The 27,252-nt window shown below is 38.7% G+C and overlaps 1 protein-coding gene across 4 annotated transcripts in view; it reads left to right on the top strand.

Annotated features, from left to right (window-relative positions):
• UNC79 (unc-79 homolog, NALCN channel complex subunit) overlaps positions 1 to 27,252 on the top strand; it is a 219,849-nt gene that overhangs the window by 131,372 nt on the left and 61,225 nt on the right. For all 4 annotated transcript variants that reach the window (XM_064486217.1, XM_064486216.1, XM_064486218.1 and 1 more), the window contains exons 23-32: positions 2,094 to 2,251; positions 5,331 to 5,512; positions 7,246 to 7,447; positions 8,098 to 8,277; positions 9,722 to 9,787; positions 17,492 to 17,778; positions 19,882 to 20,064; positions 20,652 to 20,814; positions 23,298 to 23,447; positions 24,027 to 25,244. In XM_064486217.1, the coding sequence (XP_064342287.1) occupies positions 2,094 to 2,251; positions 5,331 to 5,512; positions 7,246 to 7,447; positions 8,098 to 8,277; positions 9,722 to 9,787; positions 17,492 to 17,778; positions 19,882 to 20,064; positions 20,652 to 20,814; positions 23,298 to 23,447; positions 24,027 to 25,244 (2,789 nt within the window). The remainder of the gene's footprint in view (positions 1 to 2,093; positions 2,252 to 5,330; positions 5,513 to 7,245; positions 7,448 to 8,097; positions 8,278 to 9,721; positions 9,788 to 17,491; positions 17,779 to 19,881; positions 20,065 to 20,651; positions 20,815 to 23,297; positions 23,448 to 24,026; positions 25,245 to 27,252) is intronic.

Raw genomic sequence — 27,252 nt, forward strand, 5'->3', positions numbered from 1 at the left:
AAGGCAGAGGGTCTAAAGAAGTTTCCTTATTGTTAAATGGAAATTCTACAAGTGCAATGGGAAAAGTCAGTGCAAGGGTAGGTGTGGCTGACCTAGATGTCAAGGAAGAGTAGGGATGATCTGGAAGGATCAGTGTGATGGATGAGATGAGCAGCAAGTCCAGGCAAAAGCAGTGAAGGAAGCAGGTCCAGAGTTAGGCAGGGGCTCCATTTATTCAAGGGAGGGGGAGTGCTAGGTGGGCCATCTTTTGTTGTTAGAGCAACCTCTCCCAGATGTGTACCAAGGCCATTTGGATTATTGATGCCATGGGGTATCTGCCTCAGTCTTTGGGCTCCATAGCCCAGGTTTTTTCCTCAAAGTACCACCCCGGCATGACACAAAAGCCATGATGGACACTGAAGGGACCTGGGGAGGGGACACTCTTCCTTTTTTCAAACAAGGCTGCCTTAGAGGAGTGGGAAAGACATATGGTACTGACCAAATATAGGATTTTTTTGTCACTGAGATAGCTTTCTACTAGTCCTGTATATGTATGGTTTGCCTCCAACTAAATTGCAAGTTCCATGAGGGCCTCCTTTGCGTTCTTCATAGGACCTACTGTGCTCAGGAAGCACCATCATCCTTCATGTTGCAGTGATAACAGAAGCTCGAGCCTTTTGAGTACCTACTATGTGTCAAGTGCTATGCATTATCTCATTTAATACAGTCAACTTTGGAGGAAACAAAAGTTCAGAGAAGTTAGGAAATTTACACTTGATAACACAGCTAATCAGTGGCAGGGTTGGGATTAGGTCCATGTTTGTCTGATTTCTACTATTAAGATGAAGCACACAGTGTTTTGAAAATTACTCCTTTTCATTCCATAGCTGTCATATGTCTTCTCAGAAACAAGGCTCTCTAGTGACATCTACCTCAATATGTTCTCTGTAAGACAGAGATAATGTGTGTAACTCCTCCCATCTCTTAGTGCTGTATTACGAATTTTTTAAAGTTGAATGTAGTTTTGATTCTCATATTAACTCTGGACTCAAATAAGAAAACAAAACAAAGCAAAACAAAAACAAGCAAAAGTCATACTTCAAATAATTGAATAAACATTCTGAAAACATTATTACTAAAAATATATATTCAGAATAATTCTGGTATAAATTGATACGGACTTAGCTTAAACTTGCTAAGGTATGTTTTTGACCAGTAGTGATCTGGTTTTAGGAATGGCAAGTGCTCATAATATGTTACCAGAGATCTCTCTCTCTATATCTGTTTTTTTTTTCCTCTCTCTCTTCCCCCTACCCTTTCTCCCTTGCTCCCCATCACTTGGCCTAGCTCCAGCTGTGTTTGCTTCTTCTCAGCAGGCTGTCCCTGTGAGGTGGGAAAGAGAGAGGGTTGCTGGCAGCTCTAGGCGGACGTTACACTTTGTTCTTGAGATTTCAGAGTACATATCAAAACCTGGAAAAAGGATGCTAGCATTCCCATGCTTGGGTCACATGCCCACCCCTGGACTAATCACTCTGTTAATGGCATTGAAGTATTTTGATCAGCTTGAGTTTTGTGTTCACTTTTATGATAGGGAAGGTGGGGGAACTTGATTGACAGCCTTGCCAATTAGTAGAGAGGCTGTTCTTAACAGAAAAAGAGTTGTTCTTTGCTAGGATAAGAGGAAAAGGCTGCTGGGTAGACAAAAGCAACAAAATTCTCCAGATATTCACTATAAGAAGATTTTAAAAAATCACTTATTACCTCATCATCTTAACATAACTAGTATCAGTTATTATTTAACAGTCATTATTCATTTATATACCTGAATTTATAATATTCAGTTTAAAAATTTTATGTTAAAAATGTAATGCTAATTGGTAGTATTTTCCTATGTTACTACATAGAAGTAATTTCTTTAAAAAATTGACATAGAAAAAGAGCATAGGAGCAGTTTATCAGAGGATTATAGTCTTGTGAATGAGTGGAATTTCACCAAAAGCATTCCTACTAGCCATCTGTTAACTACATTTCCCATAAATTAAGATAATAGGATTTTTTTTTCTCTAGAAAGTTTATAATAACTGTAACCGGTCTGCCTCTTCTTGATTCCCCAGCCTGTGGAGAGTCGTTAAATCTGAATTCTCTCAGCTATCTTCATTGGCAGTTCCTCTCCTCCTTCATGCTCTGTCACTTCCTCATGGTGCTGACATCTTTTGGACAATCATAAATGGCAATTTCAACAGCAAAGACTGGAAGATGAGGTTTGAAGCAGGTACCTCTGCCTTAGCTTAAAAATTCTCTCTGGGTCTCAAGGTAAACCAGATGTCTAGTCACGACATCTCTTTCTGGCCCTCATTTTTCCTCCCTTCTTTCTAGAAGGCACTGTCCTGCTTGCTAGTGTTTTCTGGTGACTCTACTTAGTACAGTTTCTTTGATAATAGACTTTTGCAGTTTGGTAGGTTGACCCTGACCAGGTTTTTCTGGGGCAGTCCCGGTTTATGCCTGTTGTCCAGGTGTACTTATTATTTTCGCCCTTGTTTGCTCTCAGATAGGTCCAGGCTTGAATGATAAATCATATAATCAGCCTAATAGGTTCCTTGCATTGGAGTACATGCGTTGGGAATGTTTGTTGGAAATGCAGATTATCGGGCCCTATCCTAGACCTACTGAGTCAGAATCTCAGGAGGTGAGGCCAGGAATCTACATGTCTAACAAGTTCTTCAGGTAATTCAAGGAAGTTTGAGAAACTGTTTTACTCTTACCATTGAAGTATCAGGGACCAAGTCTGCTGCAGTGATGGGTATAATTCCTACTGCTTAGAGGACATGGGAAGGCAGGAGCCTGGATGTGTTCTCTTAGCCTTACCTCTGTGGGCCTCGCTGTCACTGCTGGTTATCTACCTACCGGTACTCCCATCCTCAGGGGGCAGCAGGCAGGGTTGGCATACCACAGTGTGCCTTATCAGAATGGTCCTACATATTTTAGTGTGTCAAAAATTTGGCAAAGAAATAGAAGTTCCATCAGATGAGTTAACTATTATACTTTGATTTCAGTTCCCTAATATCTAATTACCTCAAAGAGTCCTTACTTTTAATATCCTATGAATCCAAGGGGCTGGTTCATTTATATGATAACACATGATGTTGTAGGAAATTAGAGTAAAATTTTCTAGCAAAAACCAAAATGGTATTGGCAACATTTAACAGGCATTTGAATACAAATAAAGCATATTAAGTATTTAACATTGCTCTTTCATTACAATTTAGGGATTAGATTATTGCCAAATTAATATTCTGAATCATAGCTCTGATTATGTTGCTTTTCTACTCAAAAAATTTTTTTCTCCTTTTTCAGTTTTATTAGGTAGAATGATTACAGTTCAACTGCACATACACTTTATATTGCACGTAAATACATACACACAGTATACTGCACATTTGTTTTTTCTACTCAAAAATTTTTGATGGGTTTTTAATGCCTAAAGAGTAAAGTTCAGACTCTTTAAACTGCCAATCAAAGCTTCCCAGGGTCTGACTGCATGTGTTCGCAGCCTCATATCCAGCTCTTCTTCCTATGCGTACCATTGCTGTTTCTCCACTGCTTCCTACTTCTCTTCATCCACGTACTGGCCATTCTGTGTTCTCCATCTGAAATCCTCCTCCCTATAAGGTCCCATTCAAATGCCACCTCCATATGATCCACCTTCAGATGCCCCCACTGAGTTCCACTTTCTCGGCTCCCTCGGTGGAAGGTCATTTCTTTATCCCCTGATCTCCTGTAGCATTTTGTTTTTACCTCAGTTGTGGCATTTAGCCTTTTATATTACATTTCAGTTGTAGTCATACCTGTCTTATCTGTTTTGGTTGACTTGACTTTGAAGTCAAGACCTGTGAATGGTTCACATGTTAGCCTGCTTGGACTCTTAAACAACAGGAATTTATTTCTCATGGTTCTGGAGGCTGGGAAGTCCAAGACCAAGGCTGCAGCCTGTTTGGCTCCTCGCTGAGGGCTCTCCTCCCGGCTTGTAGATGCTTGTGTTCTCACCTGTATCCTTACGTGGTGGAGAGGGAGACAGCTCTGATCTCCCTCCCTGTTATTATAAGGACTTGAATCCCATAATGGAGACCCTACACTTATAACCTCTTCTAAGCCTAATTACCTCCCAAGGTCCCACCTCCAAATGTCATCACATTGAAGGTTAAGTCTTCAACATATCAATTTTGGAAGAGGTCACAAACGTTCAGCCCGTAACAATTCGTTTCTCCATTTACTTCCATAACCCCCAAGTACCTAGGATGATTTCTTGGTTATATATAATGTGCTTAATATATATTTTTAAAATAAGTGAATCAGTGACTTTATTGAATAAATACATATGTGCTAGATATGATGGGAGCAATAAAAAGAGTGTAAGAGCAGACTCCTGCTCTCAAGAAGCTCCTAATTTAATTGGTGAGACCAAATACAACCATGTACGAGGTTAGGAAACTATAAAGATATAAATATAATTCAAGATCACAAAAGAAGCTATGTCAAAAAGCTATATATATGAACACACAAATGCCAAATGTAGATGAATAGTATTTTTGCAGGAGTTCATGGGATGGAAAGGGCCCTCTAGGAAGTCAGAGTGGACTTTCCAGAATAGTGGAATTTCAGCAGCAGATTCTTTAAGGGTGGTAAAGTGTCAGTAAGCAGAAAAAGAAAGAATGTTCTAGGCTGCTGGAAAGGCAGTAAAGTACTGAAATGTCTTTGCATGAAACGATATTGCTTCACTAGCTACTGTAACTGTTTATAAAACTATGTTTTAAAAGTGGCTGGAATAATTTAACATAGATTTGCAGAATAATTAGATATCTATCAAGTAAGGGTGCATGTATTTCGTGGAAGGAATATGTGGCTTCTATATCCCTAGGAAGACTGATTGTCGTGTCACTTCATAACACACTAAGGACCTCGAGCCAGGCCTTGGGGGGCACCTCCCCACCTCCCTGTGTGATCTGTAGAACCTTTATAGAACGGACAGAGAAACTAGCATGGAGGCATTTTGAAGAGTTTGAAATGTGGCTGGGTGTTAAACAAAAGGAAAGACCATAAAAAAAAAAAAAAAAAAGAAAAGAAAACCCAGAACTAAATCAAGACTGCCTGGCAGAAAAATACTGCACTGAGTAGAAATATGCAGTGCTGCACAGATAAAATGGAACACTTGAGAAGGCGCCGTTAGAGTTTCCTTTTGGTATTAAAAATCAGTGTGAGGGGGTCCAGAGTTAACTTTTTCTCTGGGGGCTCAGTTCTCAGACTGTCTAAATAAATGTCAATTTTTTTTTTGTCCTCTGCTTTTTACACTGCAGTGGAAAAAGTGGCTGTCATTTGTAGGTTTCTGGATATCCACTCAGTGACCAAAAACCACCTGCTGAAGTACTCCCTGGCACATGCCTTCTGCTGCTTTCTGACGGCTGTGGAGGACGTCAACCCAGCAGTGGCTACGAGGGCCGGCCTCCTGCTTGACACCATAAAGAGGCCAGCGTTGCAGGTGACATCAAATGTGCATTACCTTCTCTGCTCTACTAATTCATTAGTTATTTGTCACATAAACACATGTAATACTGGTATTGGTGACAGCAATGGAAATTTTTTAATTGGGAAAAACATCACAGAACCACACCATATTAACAGACCCTTTATTTTCATTTGTTGATTCTTTTCAGTCTTTGTCCCTGTTGCTAATATTACTTCTGACAGATGTCATTATTATATAATTTTTTGTGTGTGACAGATTTTTTAAAGTAGGCTGGTTTGTCTTAAACCATGCGGATGGCTTCTGGGCTGGAAGCCTTTGTCACTGAAGCTAGATGCTAAAAGAAATCAGATGAATTATAATACAAATCATAGCCAAACAAGAGAAGGTAAATATGCTACCAAAATGAAACAGCACAAATTAAAACCAAAGATACAGGAAATATGAGACCTGGAGAGAGTTGTTTATCTTATTTGGCACCTTCATTTTGTACTTGAAGAAACTGAGTCTTGGAGAAATAATGTGACTTATCAAAGGACACAGAGTGAATTCATGGAAGAACCAAGACTAGAACCTCCAAAGTCCTGATCTGCTGTTTTTCCACATTGGCACCTGATTTATTATTGTATTGTTATTATTAAAAGTAATAGTAATGGCAAGAGCTAACATTTGTTAAATAGGTATTGTGTTTCTGAGACAGTGTATTAAGAATGTCCCATCATGCATTACCTCTTTTAATCCTCACAATAACCATTTTACAGATAGAGAAGCAGAGGGTTAGGAAGGTTAGGTAACTTTTTTCAGTCACACGGCTAGTAAGCTGCAGAGCAAACTGAGGTCTGACTCTCATAATATCCATGTTCTTAATTGTGTGTGTGTGTGTGTGTGTGTGTACAGTTTCTCCTAAACCAGTGTAAGAGTTCTTCCTGTTAAAAAAAAAACTAAGAAGAAAGGGCAAATTATACAGGATCTAAAAAATTACAGAGTTACGCACCTTGTGGACCCACACCTCCCCATGTAGAAATTCTTCGTTGTCTTCTGGATAGTCCTTCTATGTTGGTCTTAATAAGATAAAGTGGTTGTATGTCTAACTCCTGCTCAGGGCCTGAAACATAGGAGGCACTCATTAAATAAGAGTTGAAAAAATTAATAGAATGGTTGGAGGAATTACAGTTTTTAAATTTCATTCAGCTAAAAAAAGGGGGAATGGTACACTCATGCACTAGAGAAATGGATGCTCAGTCCATTCTAACTTTGATGTCTTAAGATTCTGTGTTCTACTCACATTTGAAGAAGATGAGGTGACATTACTTTCTTTTAGAATCATGGAATTTAGCATTGAAAGGGAATTTAAAGACTGTCTTCTTATGTATTCTAAAATGTAGTTTTGGAAGTATGCTTCTTTTAATAGAAACTACAGATATTAAAAAAGTAAACATTGGTTTGCGGGTATTTGGATTAAGTTATTTAATGCATCAGAAAAATCAGTAATAAACGTTTAGTTCAGGTTTCTGAGTCAAAATTTAAGAGACAGTCAACAATTAGGAGAAACTTCTCTTCTGCTTTTTTTTTTCCCCTACCAAAGATACAATTGAAGAAGATTTAAATTGGTTCATTCTACATTATGAATTGAGGAGGTTGCCTTGTTTCATTGACTTTGCTTAGTGTATTTACAACCGATTTTTCTTTATTTTCTCTTTTCTTTTTCTTTCTTTCTTTCTTTTTTTTTTTTTTAACCTTTTTCCCAGGGTCTGTGTCTTTGTCTTGACTTCCAGTTTGATACTGTGGTTAAAGATCGACCCACGATACTGAGCAAGCTTTTACTCTTGCATTTTCTTAAGCAAGACATTCCTGCTTTGAGCTGGGAGTTTTTTGTCAACAGATTTGAAACACTTTCTTTGGAAGCGCAGCTACATTTGGATTGTAACAAAGAATTTCCTTTTCCTACAAGTAAGCAAAATGAAAATCTTGCTTTAAACAGTCACAGTTCCTATTCTTGTGCTTGCTAGATAAACAGAAGATACTCTGCATGTAGTTTAATTTCCCATTATGGAGGATATCTTGACTTCATGTACATAATTCATCAAATGTTTATTGAGTATCTACTGTGGTAATCTGCAGATTAACTATTTTCTGGCATTCCAAAATCAAAATTCTTCTCGTTTATTTGAGGTTGGATGAGAACCATTTGTGACTCTGTGTTCCTTAAATATTTTTCAATCATCATTGTTTACGATGTTCATGAGCAATTTTGTTAGATATTTTTGCCCTTTTGTAAATTTACTCAGCCATGCTTATTAATCAGTTAACTGCAGCTCTAAATAGATGGGGGAAAGACTGTGGTCACTCAACCATTTATCCAGTGATAACAACATTAGATAATTTAATGTTATAGTCTAAACAGAAAAATGATAAGTGATAGTTAAAATAGATAATAGCCATGGATTTTTAATATAAGGCTTATCATAGAGGGAGATAGATGAATGAGGAATGTATCCCTGGAAGATGGTTTGTAGTATTGAATATATACAGAGATACAAACTAGTTATATAACATAGCTAGTTAAGGAAAATGACAGCCTCTGATTTCCTTTTGCAAAGCTATCACTGCTGTGAGAACCAATGTCGCTAACCTCAGTGATGCAGCACTGTGGAAGATCAAGAGGGCTCGTTTTGCAAGGAACCGCCAGAAGAGTGTGCGTTCCCTAAGAGACAGCGTGAAGGGGCCCGCAGAATCCAAGAGGGCGCTCTCCCTCCCTGAGACCCTAACCTCCAAAATCCGTTGAGTATCTTCTTCTGTCCTTCCTTTAAATCTGTTTGATGTCTTTCTGAGGCTGACATGTCTTGTTGAATGTTCACAGAGAGTAGTGTATTTAGTAAACTGAGTGCCTTCTGCTCCATTCCCTGGAGGGTCACCCCAGGTGTGTCAGGGCCCTGGGTGGCTTTTCCCCATTGCTGGTGAAGCAAAGCCCTGATCCAGCAGTAGATTGTTTGGAAATGTAGAAGCAGCAAATCCACTGATGCTCGGCATGGAACTCAGAGGGGCGTTTGCTCCTAAGTCCTACTAGACTGTGAAGGTTTCCACCACCAGTATTATAACCTAAGAGCTTCCTGGATGAGACTTTGACAAGAGCCATGGCAACTAAGAGAGCAGAGTGGAAATTTTGGAATACGTTGTCTTTTCATGCATGACAGAGGCAGCCAAGAAGCTCCCAGACAAACCAATGATAATGATGTTTTCAAAAAAGAAAAGTCAGACTGAGAAGTTAAATTTCTGCCCAGCTTCACCAGATAATTTATAAATAAGAACAAACGTCATTGCCAACTAAAAAAAAAGACCACACATACTTGTTTTCTAAAGGTCTTTCTTTATATTGCAAGTTTAAAGAAAACAAAAAAACTACCAAATGACTAGATGAATTCTAATGATTAGCAATGGCTTATGAACGACAAATAATTAAAAATTCATAACTAAGTCACTGTATTAGTGAATGAGTACATTAAATATATTACTAACTTGTAAGATTTATTAAATGATTTAATTTTTAAAGAACTGCTGTGAAGTTAACAACACCATAAAACATATTTTTTATGTCAGAAGCTGAAATGTTTGCTTTTTCATTGGCATTTCTTGGAAGACAGCTTTCTGTAACATAACCACTTTTAATCATAAATATGATTTCATTTTATTTATTGCATTTTTCTCTACTTAATGACAAGCTATGGAAATGTGGTATTTTGAACTTTGGAAGAGTCAATGAAAGCCCTTTAAGCAATTAATAACCAGTTTTTCAGGGAGCAAAGATAATAACAGATGGCCATTTAAGAATAACCTCTAGCAGTGCTAGGCCAGGTGAAAACTGAAGTAGACCCTAGAAACCAATACCTAGATTTAAAATAAGTTACTGTTTCTATATGAATTTCCTAGCTCTTTTATAACCTAACCAATCAGCTTGGGATATAAATTTTATTTATCATAATTTCTTGTTAATTGGTTCACATGACAATTTTGAAGAATAAGAATTGAAGTAACATTAAAGGATGTTCTTTAGATTCAAATAAAACCACAAAACTTTTGTAATGTGAACATCTTATATGTGATGTTAATTGCAAATAAGAAAACTAAACTTGCTCCTGCTATCCAGTGCAGTTAGCACTGAGTATATTTTCTAGGCTCAAGTTGTTTTTAATGTTTATTTAAATAGAGTTGTTGTTGATTTTTAAGCTGTGAGGTTGACCAGGCATGAGCAGTCTGCTCCAGCTCTCGGTGGGACACCCGAACAGACACCAGGTGGGTACTTCTGACTTTGAAGGGCCGTGTGCAAGTGTCTATCACAGGTAGACAAGGTAAAGAATGCGGTGTCTCTAACTGGACCAGAGTGATATACTTACTATTTGAAAGCTTGAAGGGTCTTACCCCAGATGCTCAAGTGTTTGAGCCCCTCACATAGCAACTCTTTCCATCTTAAAATTGGTAGATGACTTTTAATCCTGTTAACTTATGGTCCAGTAAGAAGCATCATGTTACCCGAGTATGCACTTTTCCCCTGAGAGCCAATATGACTAGAACTATACGTAGTACTTACATTGGTGTGTGTATTTACACATAGAAATATTATATTGATATATCTCCGCTTTAGGAAAAACATTTCATTTACATTTTAAAATGTAGATTTGAACCACCATCATTCACTCATCCCTTAGCCATTACTGATTCTTTGCAATTCTTACCTGCATTTCTGTCTCTCAGAGAAAGGAGGATTTCCATTGTTTAGAGGACCATAGGATCATATTCAGCTTGGTACAGTGTAACTATCCTTTGATGTTCATGATAGATTACAGTTTATCTTGAAGTATCTTAAGGATTGAAGGAACACTGGCAAGGTTATTACAGACTAAATGTTATCTACACAAAAGATGCCATAACTTGCTGGGAAAATTGTGAAGTTTCCAAATACCTGCTTATATGTCCAGAACAAACCTGGTAACTACTACCTGTGTGTTATGCTACAAAACATTTGCTTTTTCATCTAAGAATAGTTTTAAAATAAACTTTTCAGAATGGTACCGACACTTTTAGAAGGAAAATTTCAAGTAAGGAGACTTTCAAGAATGTCTGTGTTATGTGTTATGAAAAGGGTGCTTGACGGGGGGAGGGTATAACTCAGTGGTAGAGCATGTGCTTAGCATGCATGAGGTCCTGGGTTCAATCCCCAGAACCTCCATTAAAATAAATAAGTAAATACACCTAATTACCTCCTCTCCTCTCCCTCTCCCAAAAAAAAGGATGCTAGAAAGAGAAGCAGTTAGTGGTGGGAGAGGAGGAGAAGAAAGAGAGCCCCAAATGTTATGAATGCAGATGTCAGATGTTGGTCAAAGTGTATTCTCTCTTTTAAAATTCATGAGAAAATAGAAACAGTAAACACTTGGCAGAGTCCTTCTACCTTGTTTTGAGTATCACTCAGGCCTCAACTGTGCTGAGATTTTTTTAATAAAGGATAAAAATAAGAACTTCTGATCCTGAGCTTCATTAAAAATGTGAAAAGCATCCATTTCCCCTTCAGTTATGTCTTTCTGAGATTGGTCTTATGCAATTTCATAAATTCTCTTTATCTTACCCTATCTTTTCTTTTTGTCTCAAGGCTTAGTTGGAAAGCTAGTCTTTAATTATTATTCATTTTAGCACTCCAACCACAGGAGTCCTCTCACATCTCTTTGGAAAAATATGTACATATGTTTCTTGACATTAAGAAAAGCCTTCAGGCATCTAATTGTCCCACCAAAAGTGATCAGATGGAAAAAGGGCGGATAACAGCCCTGCTGAAATTAAATATAAAGCTAAAGCTTCTGGAAAGATAATTACATGACACTACCATAAGCAAAACTTGCTTAGCTTTGGAAACAGATGGCTCAGCTTATAAGGCAACTTCAAACTAGTTTTTCATTTTGCATTATTATTTGCTGGACACTGTTTTAACTTGGAAGCAAAGACACACCAAGGTAATCGTAAGATTGTACAGGGTTGTTTAAGAATAGTAATTAAGTGGAAACTGAAGAACTTGCTACTTAACGACCATGCTTTTGTTTGGTGCAGTAATGAGCTCCTCTGTGCAAGACCTCTTATTGAACAGGCCTGAAATAAAGCAGATGTCCTTTAATTATGCAGCAAGACAATTTTAGTTGCTGTTTAGGCTGAACTTTTTGACATTAGATTTACAATTTATGGCTCTCTGATCTTAGCTTTTACATATTTCCCACAGCAAATTTAGCAACAGAAAAACACTTATATAGAAGGTAAACTCTGCAAGGCCACTGAATTTCCGTTCCTCTGTGCCTTATATCAGTCAGATCAAAGGCCTTTGTGCATATGAGTAAAATTCATAAGCTATCACCACTGAAACATTAGAGATATGTTAACATTCTCATTTCACGGAAGAGGAAACGGAGGCTCCCAGAAAGTAATAAGTTTCACAAGCTTGTTGGTGACATATCTGGGTCTCAAGCCCAGATGTCTTGATCTCTTGCAAGGCATGTGTGGTAAAGCTAGCAGGAGCTCAGAACCTTCATTTAATCCTAATTGATGAAATACATAATTTCATCTGCTTAATCTGAAGTTGATATAATTGGATATAAGCTGTTTTTTCACTGATGCCATGAGAACCAGGAATTCTTTTTTTTTTTTTTCTGGTGATTCAGAATACTTGCTGAATATTAATTGAATATAATACAGCAGTTATGGTTAGGTTATAATAGCACAATACTGAAAAATTGGTATCAACCCCATGTGATCATGGGACACTTACCTATATCTTGTTTCTCATCCCCTGGAATGAATAATTAAATAATAGTATGTATATAATTATAATAATAATAATAACAATAAAAACCTTATATATGTATAATACCTCTTTATAAAGAGTGTTTTTAATGCAAATCATCTAATTTCAATTTCAGAACAATTTTGCACATACATAGAGTAGTATTTTTTCCTACTTCATATATAGACAGGGAAACTGACGTCCTGAGGGACTAAGTAATTCTGCTTACATGATTTGCTCAGTATCACACATAACTCATTAGAGATACTTGAGTCCAGGAGACTTGGTTTGCTTTCTTTCCACTACAGCTACTTCTCAGTGAGTTGGTCTCAGGGTATTCCTGCCCTGGGGGACTTGAGGACACCAGTCTTGTTAGGGAGCTGACCTGGGCAGTCAGACCTGCTACAGTGTGACTTAAGTCCATGAGTATCCAGACCAAAGGACTTTCCCAATTAGGACTCACAGATTGGTCTAGAGCTATCCTAATCCCTAAAGGGACAGTGGATACTTTCAGTTATACTCCAGCCTGCAGCGAAACCTTGAGATCTGATTTTGTATCAACAAGAGAAGGTGGCTCAATACTGGGTGGCATTGGTAAAACTCTTGTATTTCCTGCCTCCCTCTTAGTGTCCAGCCTGGAATTCCAAAATATTTCTCTTTGGGGTCTCTCTTTCTTTCTAGAGGTGGTTGACAAGTCATGTCTTGTCATGTCTTACAATTCATGCAGAATGCCTATTGGTCATTAAGACCCAATAAATCAAAGAGTTCAGTTGTTTTTATAGGAATGCTCTTATCTGGAACGATAGGTTTGGGAAATGACAGTTTCCGTTGAGCACTTTTTGGGCACCTGCTGTACTAAGAAATACGAAGAATATAAAGATACTTCAGAAATGTTTACACTCTCAACTTGCTTATAGTCAAGTAAGGGAGATAAAGTATGAACATAGTAAACTCTCATCTAGAGTGAAAGTGACAAGTACTACAGGATCGTACATGTCAGATGCATTGGGAGGAGAGCTGGAGGCGGCAGGGAGGTCTTGTGGACAGGTGACTTCTCAGCCAGACCTAAGCAGAGTGGGTAGGATGTAAACACATGGCAATAGGATGTGGGACAGGAAGAGGCAAAGGTAGGGGGCTATGCAGTTAGTAAAAGACCCCAGGTTTATAGCCCTTTTGTGGCTGTGTGCATACACAAGAGAATTGCTGTAAACGAAGCTTTGAGTTGAGTCAATCAGTTAGGGAGATCTATGAGGCAGTGGAATTAGAACTACCAGCATAATGCAGCCTCGTTTATAGTGCTTGATCACTGGCTTCTCTGGACCAAATGCAGAGTAAACTCATGGAGACTTCTTTCCACTACCTAATTATCACTTGTCAACCTGCCAGGGAGGTCAGACTTACACAGATGAATGTTCCCTGTTTCCCTACCCACTTCCTTGTTGTTTGGGAACTTCATTTTTCTACCATGTAGAAGACAAGATAAGAAATATTTATTTGAATTCAGTGCACTTAAACATTTACAGATGGTAAGCATCTATTGTACGCCCCATATTCTGTGAGGGATGTAAGATTGGATAAGACATAGCACTTGCCCTCAAAGAGTCTTTGTTCTTACAGCAGAAATACAGCAAATGAATAGATGAAAAGTCCTGCCTTGCCTAATAGCTATTTGCCACATGAGAGTTGGGAAATGCTGAAGAAAATCTTCCTGCATTCTTCCCTTTCTCCCACCCACCTTCCCTCCTTTGTTGCTTTTGGAGATTTACAGAATTTAGAGGTCACAATTGCTGAGAGGAAGGTGGACATATTAATAAGAATGGCTTCTGGGGACAGATCCATAGGATAAAATTGGGGGTGGGGGTGGAGGACCACCTTGCAAGGTGAAGAGAGCACCAAGAGCAAAGACTCCAAGCTGGGAAAATGGTGGCTCCATTCTGAGATCCAGGAGTAGCCCAGGGTCTAAGAATGCTGAGCATTTGGGGTGGGAGCAATAGGAGATAAGTCTGGAAAAGCAGCTTCTGATCCTGCCTGGTTTCAAATTGTCTGAATAAATAAAATTATATTGTACTATGGAGCTTCAATCAGTTGTGCCACTCTGTGGACAGATTGGGGTGGACCCAATCCGTGTTATAGTTATGGTAGTAATAGCTCTGCCTCCATGATGATAACAATCTTTACATTTTTCTTTAGAAAAATGATAAAATCAAATCTCTTAACATGTTAAGTCTCTGTAGCTAAAACAGATACAGGAATTTCATAGACTTACTTGCATTTCATAGAATTCAAGACTAGAATTCAAAAGTAAGTTTTAATTGCCGCACCTTAGAAAATATTAAAGGCACTTACTTTTAAAATGGAAATTTTATATCCTTTATATATAACAAAGATAGTAATACTGTCTTTATCAATAAAGAAAATTTCAGCTTTCCTAGGTACATTTTTCACAGGGATTTGATTAAGGTAATTTTACTTAATGAAGAGTGGTGCCAGTCATATGCTTTTACTATTTTTAAAGACAGGCAATACACAAAGCACAGACTTGCAAAGTCCACACCAGAGGTTTTTTTGTTTTGTTTTGTTTTTTTGCTTTATGCGAAATGCTCCATTAACTAGCTCTTTTTTTCAGTACATTTAGTGGCTTGTTAAAAGATCACTCGTTACTGGCTATTCAGGGAAAGCAAAGAGCAGCAGGCTCAAAGCTCAGCACTGAAGATCAATAAAAATGAACCCAAAATGAGGACAGGGCATTTGTGAAGTGATAATTAGTCATTAGGAAAATATGATGGGAAAAGTTAAAGTTACACAATTTAAAAAAAAAATCTACTTGCAATAGAGAGAAGAGACTTGACATATTTAAAGGTGAAGTCTGATAGTTTATTGTCTAGACTTCAACTGAGATGGAAGGAAATGTGGGAGCTGGTGACCTAGCTGGGCCTTATCGGGAGCTCCCTTTCTTCTGTTTGTGTTCCCTAGACTGTCAGGGCTGTCAAACAAAGGTGCCTATCTTTCTCAAACACTCCCCAGTTCCATTTTTAACTTTGGGACTTTGGAGTCAAGCCTGTCTGGACTTGGAGGTGGCCGAGCAGGACTGAGTGATAATGCTCTCTTAAACCTTGCCCCCCAGAGCTAAAACGAATTGAGGAATGAAGCTATACCATCATAACAGCCATCACTTGCTGCTACGATAACACTGAACCCTGCAGGGAACCCAGATTCTCACACTTGTCACATGCTTGGCCCAAGCTTGCCCAAAGCAATAACCTCCTTCTAGGTGTAAGGTAATACTCTGAAGGAAAAAAAAAAATCAAGATTAAATATTTTTCAGTGCTGAAAAAATAGTTCTCTAAACTTTCTTTTTTAATGAGGATTTACAGAGCTATTGCTTTTGGCCTGATCTTCTATTTCAAACATTTAATTTAATTATAATACACAGCAAGGCTTCACATTTCTGACCTTTCAGTGAAATAGGATGTTCCACGTAAGTTTTTTTTTTCTGATAGCTCACATGTGCCTAATAAATAATGATAATATTAACAACTTATTGATCGCTCCCTGCATGTGAAACATCATAGTGCAACAAATCCTTAGGTTTTATTTGAATAATTTTTGGTAAAAACATCTTTAAAATACATTGCACACATTTATTCCTTCATGAACAGACTCTATGACAGAAAATGTTAATGCCTGAGAGTCGTGTTGAAGCTTAGACTTGGTTGATTCTGCTGCCTCTTCCCTCGCTGTCAACTATCCCATCTCAGTGTATCACTTTTGAACAGACCAACATTCTTCTGATTGTTTGGGGGGAAACTAGACAACCAAGTATGTCACCTTCTGTGCATTTCTAAACTAACCAATTCTGAATTTGGCATTACCTTCAGGCCACTGCTTCAGAGAAGGTCCTTTGGCTTGAGACAGCTCATTTCCGTAGTCCTGAGAAAAAACATTTCTCCTATCTTGCTTCCCTTGGCTGTGTCCTGGAAGATTGAGATTTTGCCAAATTAGTTGAGGAGTTAGTGGATATAAATTACTACCTAGCACTTTGTTGTATCCGGTATACTGTACTGGATGGGTACAAAGTTTGGTTTACAAAGGTTTGTAACCAAAGCTTGTCATCATTTAGAACGTCTCCTAGATAAGAATGCTGGTGTGCTGATCTAACCCACCAGGCAAAAACTTTGTGTCCAATTTAGAAATTCTGATATTGCTTGTCAAAGGAAGGACGAGAATGCAGAGAGTATTTTGAACAAGGCCCAGAACATAAATACAGAAGAACAAATCTCATTCTACCTTCCCTCAAAGTCCTAAACTAAACCAAATCAGAAAAGGCAGAGAACAAGGGGAGGCAGGGCATAGTTTCGGATTTTAAGAAATATCAGCAAAGTCAATGAAGGGACCTGCTCAGAGGTAATTATTTGTTAGGTTAAGAGTAGTCAAGAGCTAAGGATTTTTTTTTCTTTCCACGTGAACTTTCAGTTCACCTTCATGTCGTGTTTTTCTCTGTGTTTTAAAAGTTCCTGCTTCTTTCTGTCTGTGCCTGCCCCCCACCCCTTGTATGTTTCTCATTACACACAGCAGGTCTTACAATTTGCTATTTCTAATTTTGCCTATCATTCAAAGAGTACACGCTGCTAGTATTTCAGGATATGGAGAAGAAAACTTTTTTTTTTTTTTTTTGGCATCAGCTGATTTTTGAACATAGCTGAATTGAAATAATAATTTAAACAAAATAACCCAGTGAATGTTTTAGTTGCTCAGTGGATTTTAGGAATATTATTTTTGTGGTTATTCTTACATACTCATTTTACAAAGCTGAAAGGGAAACTTCTCTTTATTAATGAGGATAAAACTTTGCCAAGATATTAAAAAATTCACTAAATGCAAAGTTTACATAGGTGTTTGTCTTGCTGTTTGAAGGTAACCTTGCTTTATAGTCTCCTATTTGTATTTCTAGTCTCTTATTATTCCCAAATTACTTGATTGTTAATGAACACAGTAACTTCCACCCAGTGGACCAGTGCTTTGCATAGTAGGCCAACTTGTGCCTTTAAGTTTGTCTAGAGCAGACCTTTAAATATTTAGAGGCGGTAGAAAGAATGGTGCTTTATCAGGAAGTGAGATTTTAGTGTAAACTTCCTTGTGGGGGAGCCACCCACTGAGGACCTTTCTTACACTGACAGGACAACAATCCCCTGAGAATGACAACACCATCAAGGACCTCCTCCCAGAAGATGCTGGGATCGACCACCAGACGGTGCACCAGCTGATTACAGTGCTCATGAAGTTCATGGCCAAGGATGAGAGCAGCGCCGAGTCAGACATCAGCAGCGCCAAGGCCTTCAACACGGTCAAGCGGCACCTGTACGTCTTACTCGGCTACGACCAGCAGGAAGGTTGCTTCATGATCGCGCCTCAAAAAATGCGCCTGTCAACTTGCTTTAATGCGTTTATTGCAGGAATTGCCCAAGTAAGTGTAAGCTTTTCAGGAGTCACACCATTAGGCTTTTAGTAGAAACAAGTCATTAAATTCCACTTAGCCAACATTGGTCAAGTGTGAAGCTTTGCGCAAGTTACTTTATTAGGCAGGGGTGTGCAGAGGACAGCAGCAGCCTGATATCATAAAGGGAGTTAGAGTTTGGTTTTTTTTTTTTTCAGTAAAATACACATAACATAAAACTTAGTGTTTTAATCCTTTCTAAGTGTACAATTCAGTGGCAACACGTATATTCAGATTGTTATGCAACCATCAGCGCTGTGCATCTCTAGAACGTTTTCATCACCCTAAACTGAAACTCTATCCATTAAACAATAACAGAGTGTGGAGTTTTTGTTTGTAGGCTTTTTTTTTTAATCCTTTTTCTTTTTTGCCTTGAAGTGGAGAGTTGAGTTAATCATCCAACTTCATGTCACATTATCATCATTGGCTTTTTCCATGTTTCTCTGCGACTCCTGACTGTTATATAGTACACCATGGTGTGCATTTCCCGTGATTTAACTATCCATTTCCCCAGTGATGGACACTCATGTTGCTTCCAGCTCCTCACTACCACGTACAGATCAGCACTGAACATTCTGTACATACACCTTATTCACCAATGTGAAGAACTCCTTTGGAATATGGATCCAGGAGCAGAATTAGCAGATCTTTGGGTCTATCTATGTGTCTAATTTGACCAGAGCTGCAAATCTCACTCTCTGGAATGACTGCCCCAATCTGCAAAGGGTGTAGAACTTGGGACTAGAGAGACATGGATATGAATTTCAGCTCTGCCCTGTTATTAACTCTTATGGCCTCAGAGGCATCCCTGCTTGTTTGCTCGTTGGTAACAGATTTTTTTTTTTTGTTTTTGTTTTGGAATGGTGAGAGACAACATATTGCAAAGCATCTTTATCACTGCCTATCTATGGTAGGAACTCAATGATGGGAGCTGTTATCAGTTAGTTCAAGTAGATTATCATAAGTGAACCCAGATAAACAAAGGTGGAGCAATATGTATGCAATTGTCTCTTGCTGGTGCTGAAAACTAGAATGATTACTAATACTAATTACTAATGCATCACTAATACTCAGCTGTCTGTGATGAAGAGAGAACACACCATTTCAGTGCCAGATTTCCCCTTCCTTCCTCCCTCACGCTTCTCTTTCTATATTCATGTTATGCATATTTATTTTAGAAATATAAGCAAAAAAATAAAATGCAAATCTCCAGGAAACTCGTGACAAAAATAACTTACTAACATTTTGGCGTTTATTGCTGACCCCAAATATACGTAACATTCATATATGCATGTATTCATACATATGTGTGTGTATGTGCACATTTTTTACAATAATGGGATCATTTATACATGCATACTGATAAATGTGTACCACCTGATGTAAATATATATGTACCTTTTTAAGCCTAAACTTTATTATGAAGTTTGTATCATGTAAATAAATTTGTACCATACCCATTTAATAGCTGTACAGTATTCTGTTGTCATACAAATCATCTTTTATTTAACTTATTTCATATTGTTGAACATGGAGATTGTTTTCGATTCGAGGTGGCCATAATGCTGGATATCTTTATGCATACATCGTGGAACACCTGTCTTATTATTTCCTTAAGATGTATTAGAGGCTGTGTGCTTTTTCCTGCTCCTGAATATGTGTTGCTAAACTGCTCTCCTAAAACAACGTATTGAGAAATCCTCTTGCCAGCAGAGTCTAAGAATGCCCGTTTCCCCACATGATTACCAATCCTTGGTGTTTTCATTGGCTCTAGCTTAATTCTACCTAATTGTTTAATAGGACGTTTTAATAAAAGGTAAAATTTATTTTCAACAGATAAGTATATTAAATAATGAGATAATTAAGTAGACTAAAACTATTTAAGTTACAAGTTTTAAAATTTCTTGTGAGAGGGCTTTTCCTCCTTTTATGGGTACAGGCCATTACTATTAATGTTTTGTGAGATACCTGTTAAATATTTTGCAGGGTTTTGATTGTTCAGAATTTTCCTTTTGGCTTATAAGTGGTTCTTTATAGTTTTCCTTCAGTTATTATTTTTTTTTCCTATTTCAGGTTATGGACTATAACATTAATTTGGGAAAACACCTTCTCCCCTTGGTGGTTCAGGTGCTCAAATACTGCTCTTGCCCTCAACTACGGCATTATTTCCAACAGCCACCTCGTTGTTCTCTCTGGTCCCTAAAACCTCACATCCGGCAGATGTGGTTGAAGGCCTTGCTTGTCATCCTTTACAAGGTGAGTTGCTGTAGTCGCTCCTTCTCTTGGGTGGAATGATTCTCTTAGAACATTTAAGAGACCTAAGTTGAAAATTTTGTAGGATAGTAAGTCGACCTTCAGAGGAAGATTCATGATGTACAATTAGAAGTAAAGAGCCATTGGAATGAAAACAGCAATGTAGACCGTGCCAGTGTACATGCTGAAATGTTTAAAACAAAATATGATGAATTGTAGGATATTGATTAACAACCTCTGTTTATGCTCAAAATCTCATATTTTATCTGTGTATTAATTATTATGTAGGAAAAACAAGAAAACTATTTAAGATTGTACTCGTACACCAAATGTTTATGCCAGATAATTTTCTTGAAAGGAATTATACCTACAAACCAGAATGCATTGCCATCCATGATTTGGTGCAAGAAGAGGGGAATACAGTTCCTTGTCAAAATAAGGCCATGATAAGAATTTACGTTTCTGCTTTTCTGTGTTTTTCTTTGTATTATACCCAAAAGAGACTGAGAAAAATATCTAGCAAGATCAAGTGGAAAACTTACCCTTCAAAATAACCATTTATATTTTTCTCCCTCCATTTTATTGAGCAGTATCCCTACCGAGACTGTGATATCAGCAAGGTCCTGCTGCATCTGATTCACATAACAGTCAATACACTCAATGCACAGTATCATAGCTGCAAGCCCCATGCCACGGCAGGACCTTTGTACAGTGACAACAGTAACATAAGCAGATACAGCGAAAAAGAAAAAGGTACTTTACATATCTCAATTCTATCCCAAACTTAGCTTGAATACGTAATACATTTCTGGACGATGTTTTTCTTAGATAATAGAGGAGCATCCCCAGATATCATTCTGGAGTCAAAACATTACTGACTGTTTCATTAATTTTCCAACTTTCCCATCAATGTTGCTGCTTTAAATTTTTAAATGGGCACCCAAGGGAAGTAATTGATATGCTTCTAAAGCCCCTTTCAGAAGAAATAATGCTTTGTAAAAAAATGTCTGCTTTTTGGTTAAGGAGCCTCTGTAAACCTTTTCCTACATGTTAGAAACATGTTGCTTTGGGCCGTCTCATAAATCTTGGTTGGTGCTCCGTGGTTGGTGCTCCGTGGAGCCATAACCTTGTCCATCTCTAGTTTGCTCCTGACCTTGCACTCATAGATTTGAATGGAGTCTAAATTTGCTGAAGTGCTTTTTGCCTCCTTATTCAATAACAATTAATTGAAGGCAACTGAAATGAAACATTTTTGCTACAAAGATTTAAATTATTTCCAGTATCGACACTTCTAATACTGATAGCTTTCTGCAGAGGAGGCAGTAGAAGGAAACTTTAGAGTCAGATTTCAGCCTGGGTGTTTTCAGGTGAGAGTTGAAGAGACAAGGTGTATCTTTAGTGCATGTCACAGGGTGATTGGACTTGTAAAAGGTGACATCGTCTCATCTAGTCCTGAGAGAAAGCCAAGTGCCCCATGACGCTTTGTGGTGTTAATAGATAGTTTTTGGTAGGACTGTTCTGGAAATATCTGAGTAGGACAGATTGGAGCCAGTGTTTCCTTTATTACCAAAAGGTCCAAGAGTCTAGGTTGGCCACAGATGAAACTGTGAGAACTAAGTTATGTAAGTTCTGCTGCCATTCAGATGCCTCCTGAAGAATATCTTGCTTACCAGCGTAGGTCCTAGTTTCTGGGAAATTGGACAGACTCAGTTAAACTGTAGATGTCCTCAACGTGGGCTTAGCATTTGGGCTAATCCCTGGCGAACCTTTCTGGATGAGAGGAGCCATCCTGAAGTCTTTCTGTCTCTCTCATTCAGTACATTTTGAGAATTATTTCAAAGTTATGTATTGGAAGTTACATATCTATTTCTTCAAAAAATTGTATTTTTCAAAGGAGACTTTGTAAAAAGGAAATAAATAAAACAGATCACTGTGTTGATAGGTATCCCCAGCATTGTAGAAGTTCACTGAGAGTTTTGTATCCATTTTGATCATTAACACTTATTTCTTTTATTTGACCAAAAAGATTAGTGTGATTATTTTATCTAACATCTACTGCTTCAGATTTCATTCACTTGTAGAATCTTGTGTTTTAGGATAGGATTGGTCCTTAAAAGTTAATTTTATGCCCTTACTCCTCTTATATGCAAGAAATCTTAAATAATCATAATCACACCTGAACCCCATTTGGTCATCTAGGTAGATATAAATATAGGCCAAACACTATGATTTCAGTGATGTTCAACTTGAATAGAGATTAATTCCATTTACTGTGGTATTAAGTGCATTTTTGTAGCATTTTCTCTTGCTGCTTTGTACCATGGCTTTGGCTTTGGCTTTGCCAAAGGATGAAAGAAGAAGTGAACATCATGGGTTGCAACATAGCAACCCTTTCCTCACTAATGCGTTTCTGGGCTTATCTTCGATTTAAAAGTGGCCAAATGGGAATGTAAGAGGACTTAGACGTAACAAGGCCCTCACAAGCTTGATAGGACTCTAAGCGACCAGGTTGTTTATGAGCCTCAGGATCATAAGAGTCAAAGATTCCTTCTGGGATTCGTAATAGCCACCCATGGCGAGCTCTTCAGGGGAGTCTTACTTTAATACGAGAAGTGTTATTTTCTGGTTTTTTTTTTTCCTTTGTTTACTCTTTCAGTCCATAATCATTTGTGGAGCTTTCGAGATGACTGGTGGCTTTTCTAAGCTTTTTCTGTGTGTTGTGTGCTTCATTACCAAATGTAGAGTACAGTATTTTGCATTCACAAAGTATAAGGTGCATGTACTGTTAGGCTGTGTCTATGCCAGTTCTCAAATCCTAGGAAGGGCAAGGTCCACTCATTTTGCTTAATATTCTTTTGCCAAAATAGCCTGAAAATTCACCAAAAGCAGACACAGGTGTGTCCCAGATTCCTGACGTGTACCTGTTATCCAGTTTTAAGTGCTTTGGGAAAGTTTCCCCTGTTTAAAGGACCTTTTGGAATACTGAGATACCTCTCTTGAAAATGCTGCCAATTGTGACATAGAAAATGAGGGGCGACCTTGTAACCGGTTGCTCTGTACAACATATGAATAATTTGACACCTGAATGAAATGCCAAGCCATGGCTAGACTTGGGCTGGTGTAGAAACCGCCCTAGACGTCGTGTTCCACAATGCTTTCCCTGAAATGCTTGTGTAGACACAGCCTAAGAGAGAATAACCTCTTAAGTGTAATTTTGACTTTCTCTCCCCAATTAGAAGAAGATAGTGTTTTTGATGAATCTGATATTCATGATACACCTACTGGACCCTGCAATAAAGAGTCTCAAACTTTTTTTGCAAGATTGAAAAGGATAGGCGGCAGCAAAATGGTGAAATATCAGCCGGTTGAGATGAATGTTCAGAGAAGTATGAACTTTTTCCTCTTAGTAATTTTATGCAGAAATGTTGTACTCTACTGTTTGTTTGGGGTGAAATCTTAATTTTATTATGTTACTACACATTTTAATACTGTTGATTTTATATATATGTATGCTCAACCAGTATATATATATACACACTTATATATATACGTGAATTGACAGATACATCATTAATGTCATGATTGTCTTAGAGGGCCATTGCTTGATTTGATTTGTTGCAAAATGTTTGCTTCTCTTCCACACAATTTGAATAGAGTTCCCCAGATCTGCCTCAGCCAAAAGAGATCCCCTCTCCTGTCCACAAACGAATAGAGCTGAGGAATTAACCCAAACCTGATTTTGGAAATAAGATCTTAAACTGCCATTTTGGGTTCTTTCACTCCAAAGTTTTCTAGTTTTTGAAATTAGAATGAACCTTATGAAAACTTGGCCAGAAAGTGAGTTTTACCTTCTGGTGGAGCTGGGATTGTGATTATGATTTTTGCCAGTTGTATGCCCAAGTATGAGGGGGGAAAAAGGTGAAATCTCCAAGTAAAATAGTGCTAGCTTTTTTTGTTTTAATCAGGTGAAATAGAACTGGCTGAATATAGAGAAACGGGTGCATTACAAGACAGCATTCTACACTGTGTGAGAGAAGAAAGCATTCAGAAAAAAAAGCTGCGCTCTTTAAAACAAAAATCTCTTGATATAGGGAATGCAGACTCCCTCTTGTTTACGCTAGACGAGCATCGCAGGAAGTCCTGCATAGACCGGTGTGACCTAGATAAGCCTGCTGTCCAGGCTGCTCACATCATGCAAAGACAGCATGATCATGGACGTTCTAGACAGAACTCTGCTACGAGGCCTGACAATGCTGAAATCCCTGAGAACCCAGCGATGGAAAGCTTTCAAGAAACTCGAAGGCCTGTCATACCAGAAGTCAGGTTAAACTGCATGGAGACATTTGAGGTGAAAGTTGATTCTCCAATAAAGCCTGCTCCCAAAGAGGATTTAGATCTGATAGATTTGTCCTCAGATTCAACATCTGGGCCTGAGAAACACTCCATGCTCTCAACATCGGACAGCGACTCTCTTGTGTTCGAACCTCTTCCTCCTCTCCGAATAGTAGAGAGTGATGAAGAGGAGACCATGGACCAAGGAAACGATGATGCCTCTGGTAAAAACGCTGCCTCCTCTCCCTCCATCCCCAGCCACCCCTCTGTCCTCAGCCTAAGTACCACTCCCCTTGTGCAAGTAAGTGTGGAGGATTGTTCCAAAGACTTTTCTTCTAAGGACTCAGGAAATAACCAGTCAGCAGGTGACAAGGACTCCTCTCTCATAGCCCTGGAAGACCCCACAGACTCTGAAGAACTGTCCAAGCCGGAGTTGCTGCAAGAGCTTTCCTATGGCAGCCCGCTCACGCTTAAACAGAAACGAGACCTCCTTCAGAAGTCGTTTGCTCTCCCCGACATGTCACTGGATGATAACCCCGAGCCCAGCATCGAGGAAGAGAAGTCAGATGGGCTAATACCAAGTTCAGGGGCAAAAACTGTCCTCCTCAAAGTCCCTGAAGATTCTGAGAATCCAATGGAAAGTGAGAAGCCTGACACCAGTGCTGACTCAGACGTGGAACAGAACCCCGAGAAGAAGGCAGAAGAGGAGGGAGCTGAGGGATCCGAATTTAAGATTCAGATTGTTCCCAGGCAGCGGAAGCAGAGGAAGATCGCTGTCAGTGCCATCCAGAGAGAGTACCTCGACATTTCCTTCAACATTCTAGACAAACTGGGAGATCAGAAAGACCCAGGTGAGCGCGTCTCTCTTCTTCCTCCCAGCCTCACATTCAAGTTTGTGCATCTTACTTGTTTAGGGTCTTGGCACTGGGTATGCATCAAACTTTCAATCTTATAATGTCAAGGAGTGACATTATAATTGCTTCATAATCACTCTGAACCCTTCCTGCTTACTGGAGTGGGTTGGATTCAGATGTGGTTCTGTTGGCTCCGTAAATGTTTCTGCATTGGTTGTTTCTAAACTCTACAGTCAATTTTTGATCATCTTTGGCAATAGAAGGCAATGGTTATTTCATATCAGAATATTCCAAATATCATTTTCGCTTTCCTCCAACAACAAAAGTCATTAATTAAACCCTTTTTACTTTCTTTTTTTTTCCCCTACTCTATTTTAGTGAATTATGATACAGTTCAAAGGAGGAACAAGCATGAAGGGCTGAAATAAAGCAGAGTGCTTAGGCTGATTAAGAATTGACTGTGTAATCATTTAGGGTCTACAGCTGATTACATATTCCGACCAAATATCAGGAGTCCGGCAGACATTGTGTGCCCTCAGGAACCAAAAAGAGCCCAGTTACAACCTAGCCTCTAGTCTGTGGACACCACTGATGATGATGTTGTCATAGCACAAGTATTTCCTGCCTCACATGCCATTTCTTATATTTCCCTGGAGGCACTGTTTCTAAGAAAGATTAACTTGAAAAAGTGACAAGCCAATAGTCCATCTCATCCTAAAACACAGTCTTCTGCTATATTATTGTTACACTGATCAGAATGTTTCCTCGTCTCTCAGCTCATATCGTAAAAAAGAATGTGAATCTTCAGGAAAAAAAAACGGGATTGGTCAGGGATGATTATTTCAGTAGATTCATAGACTACAGATGATGGAGGAACAGAACAGAAAGGGCTAAATAAAATAAAGCAAAGGATGCTTGGAATGATTAAGAATTGACTGTGTAATCATTTGTGGTCTACAGCTGATTCTTGGGGATCTCTAGTATAACCTCTCATTTTCTGTGAGAGGATACTGACACTCTGAGGGGATGATGTGCCTCGCCCCAGGTCAGACAGCCAGGCAGGAGCAGTCCCGGTATCACTTCTCCCCCTACTCCACAACAAGAGAAGCTCCTAAGAGGACAGCCTCAGCTCTTTTGTTTGCCCTGGGCATTTCCTGAGGTATCCGGCTGTTCTCTACCTCACAGGACAGAGCTGTGTATCTCAAAGGTGCTCTGTAAAAATCTGTTGAATGAACATTAATTTATTTGGAAAGGGTCATCCTCCAGCCAGGCAGAGGGAAGAAAAAGATCCTGGTAATAACAAGAAAGTTTAAGAAGTTTTCTAGGGAAAAGTGGGACACCTTTTTATTATTTGGAGCCAAGAAAATTTTTGAAAAAAGATGGAGGAAAGCATTGACCTAGAAACTACAGAGATCTATAGATGTGTATATAAGAAACTTTATGAGGTCTATAGGGTGGCTATATATGGTACATAGGTTGTAGTATGTGTGTCTGTGTGTGTCTGTGTGTTGCCTTCTTTATTCATCCTTATGTCAGATTGTTCCCCTGGCTACTAGGGAGGAGACTGGTTATATATTAATACATTTGTTACCAGAATGAAAAGGAAGGTATCTGACAATTATGATGACATGTATTTTAAAATCTTTATAATACATGTTATGCTGTTGTAATAATTTTATATCTGTACAGTGTCCTGCCACAGACATACAGATCTACCCTTCCTTGCTGGCTGTTGGAATTGAGGCCCACGTGCTCAGAGTAAGGCTTCCCTAGACCTTCTTGCCTCTATCAGTTGGAGTCAAGGGAGGCCCAGACATCTGCACTTCCTAATCCTTCCAAACTCACAGCCTTGCCACTGCACATTGCCTTGTGTCTACCAGGTCTAATGGCATTGTGTACTTTCCTTCTGTTCATGTCAGTCCCTGCAAGAAGCCCCAGATCACTCTTCATCTCCCTCACTCTAATTTCCATAAGCCTTGCACATCTCCTGTCCAAAACCTTTCTT

This window comes from Camelus dromedarius, chromosome 5 (assembly GCF_036321535.1).
Source record: "Camelus dromedarius isolate mCamDro1 chromosome 5, mCamDro1.pat, whole genome shotgun sequence".
In the NCBI taxonomy this organism is placed as follows: domain Eukaryota; kingdom Metazoa; phylum Chordata; class Mammalia; order Artiodactyla; family Camelidae; genus Camelus; species Camelus dromedarius.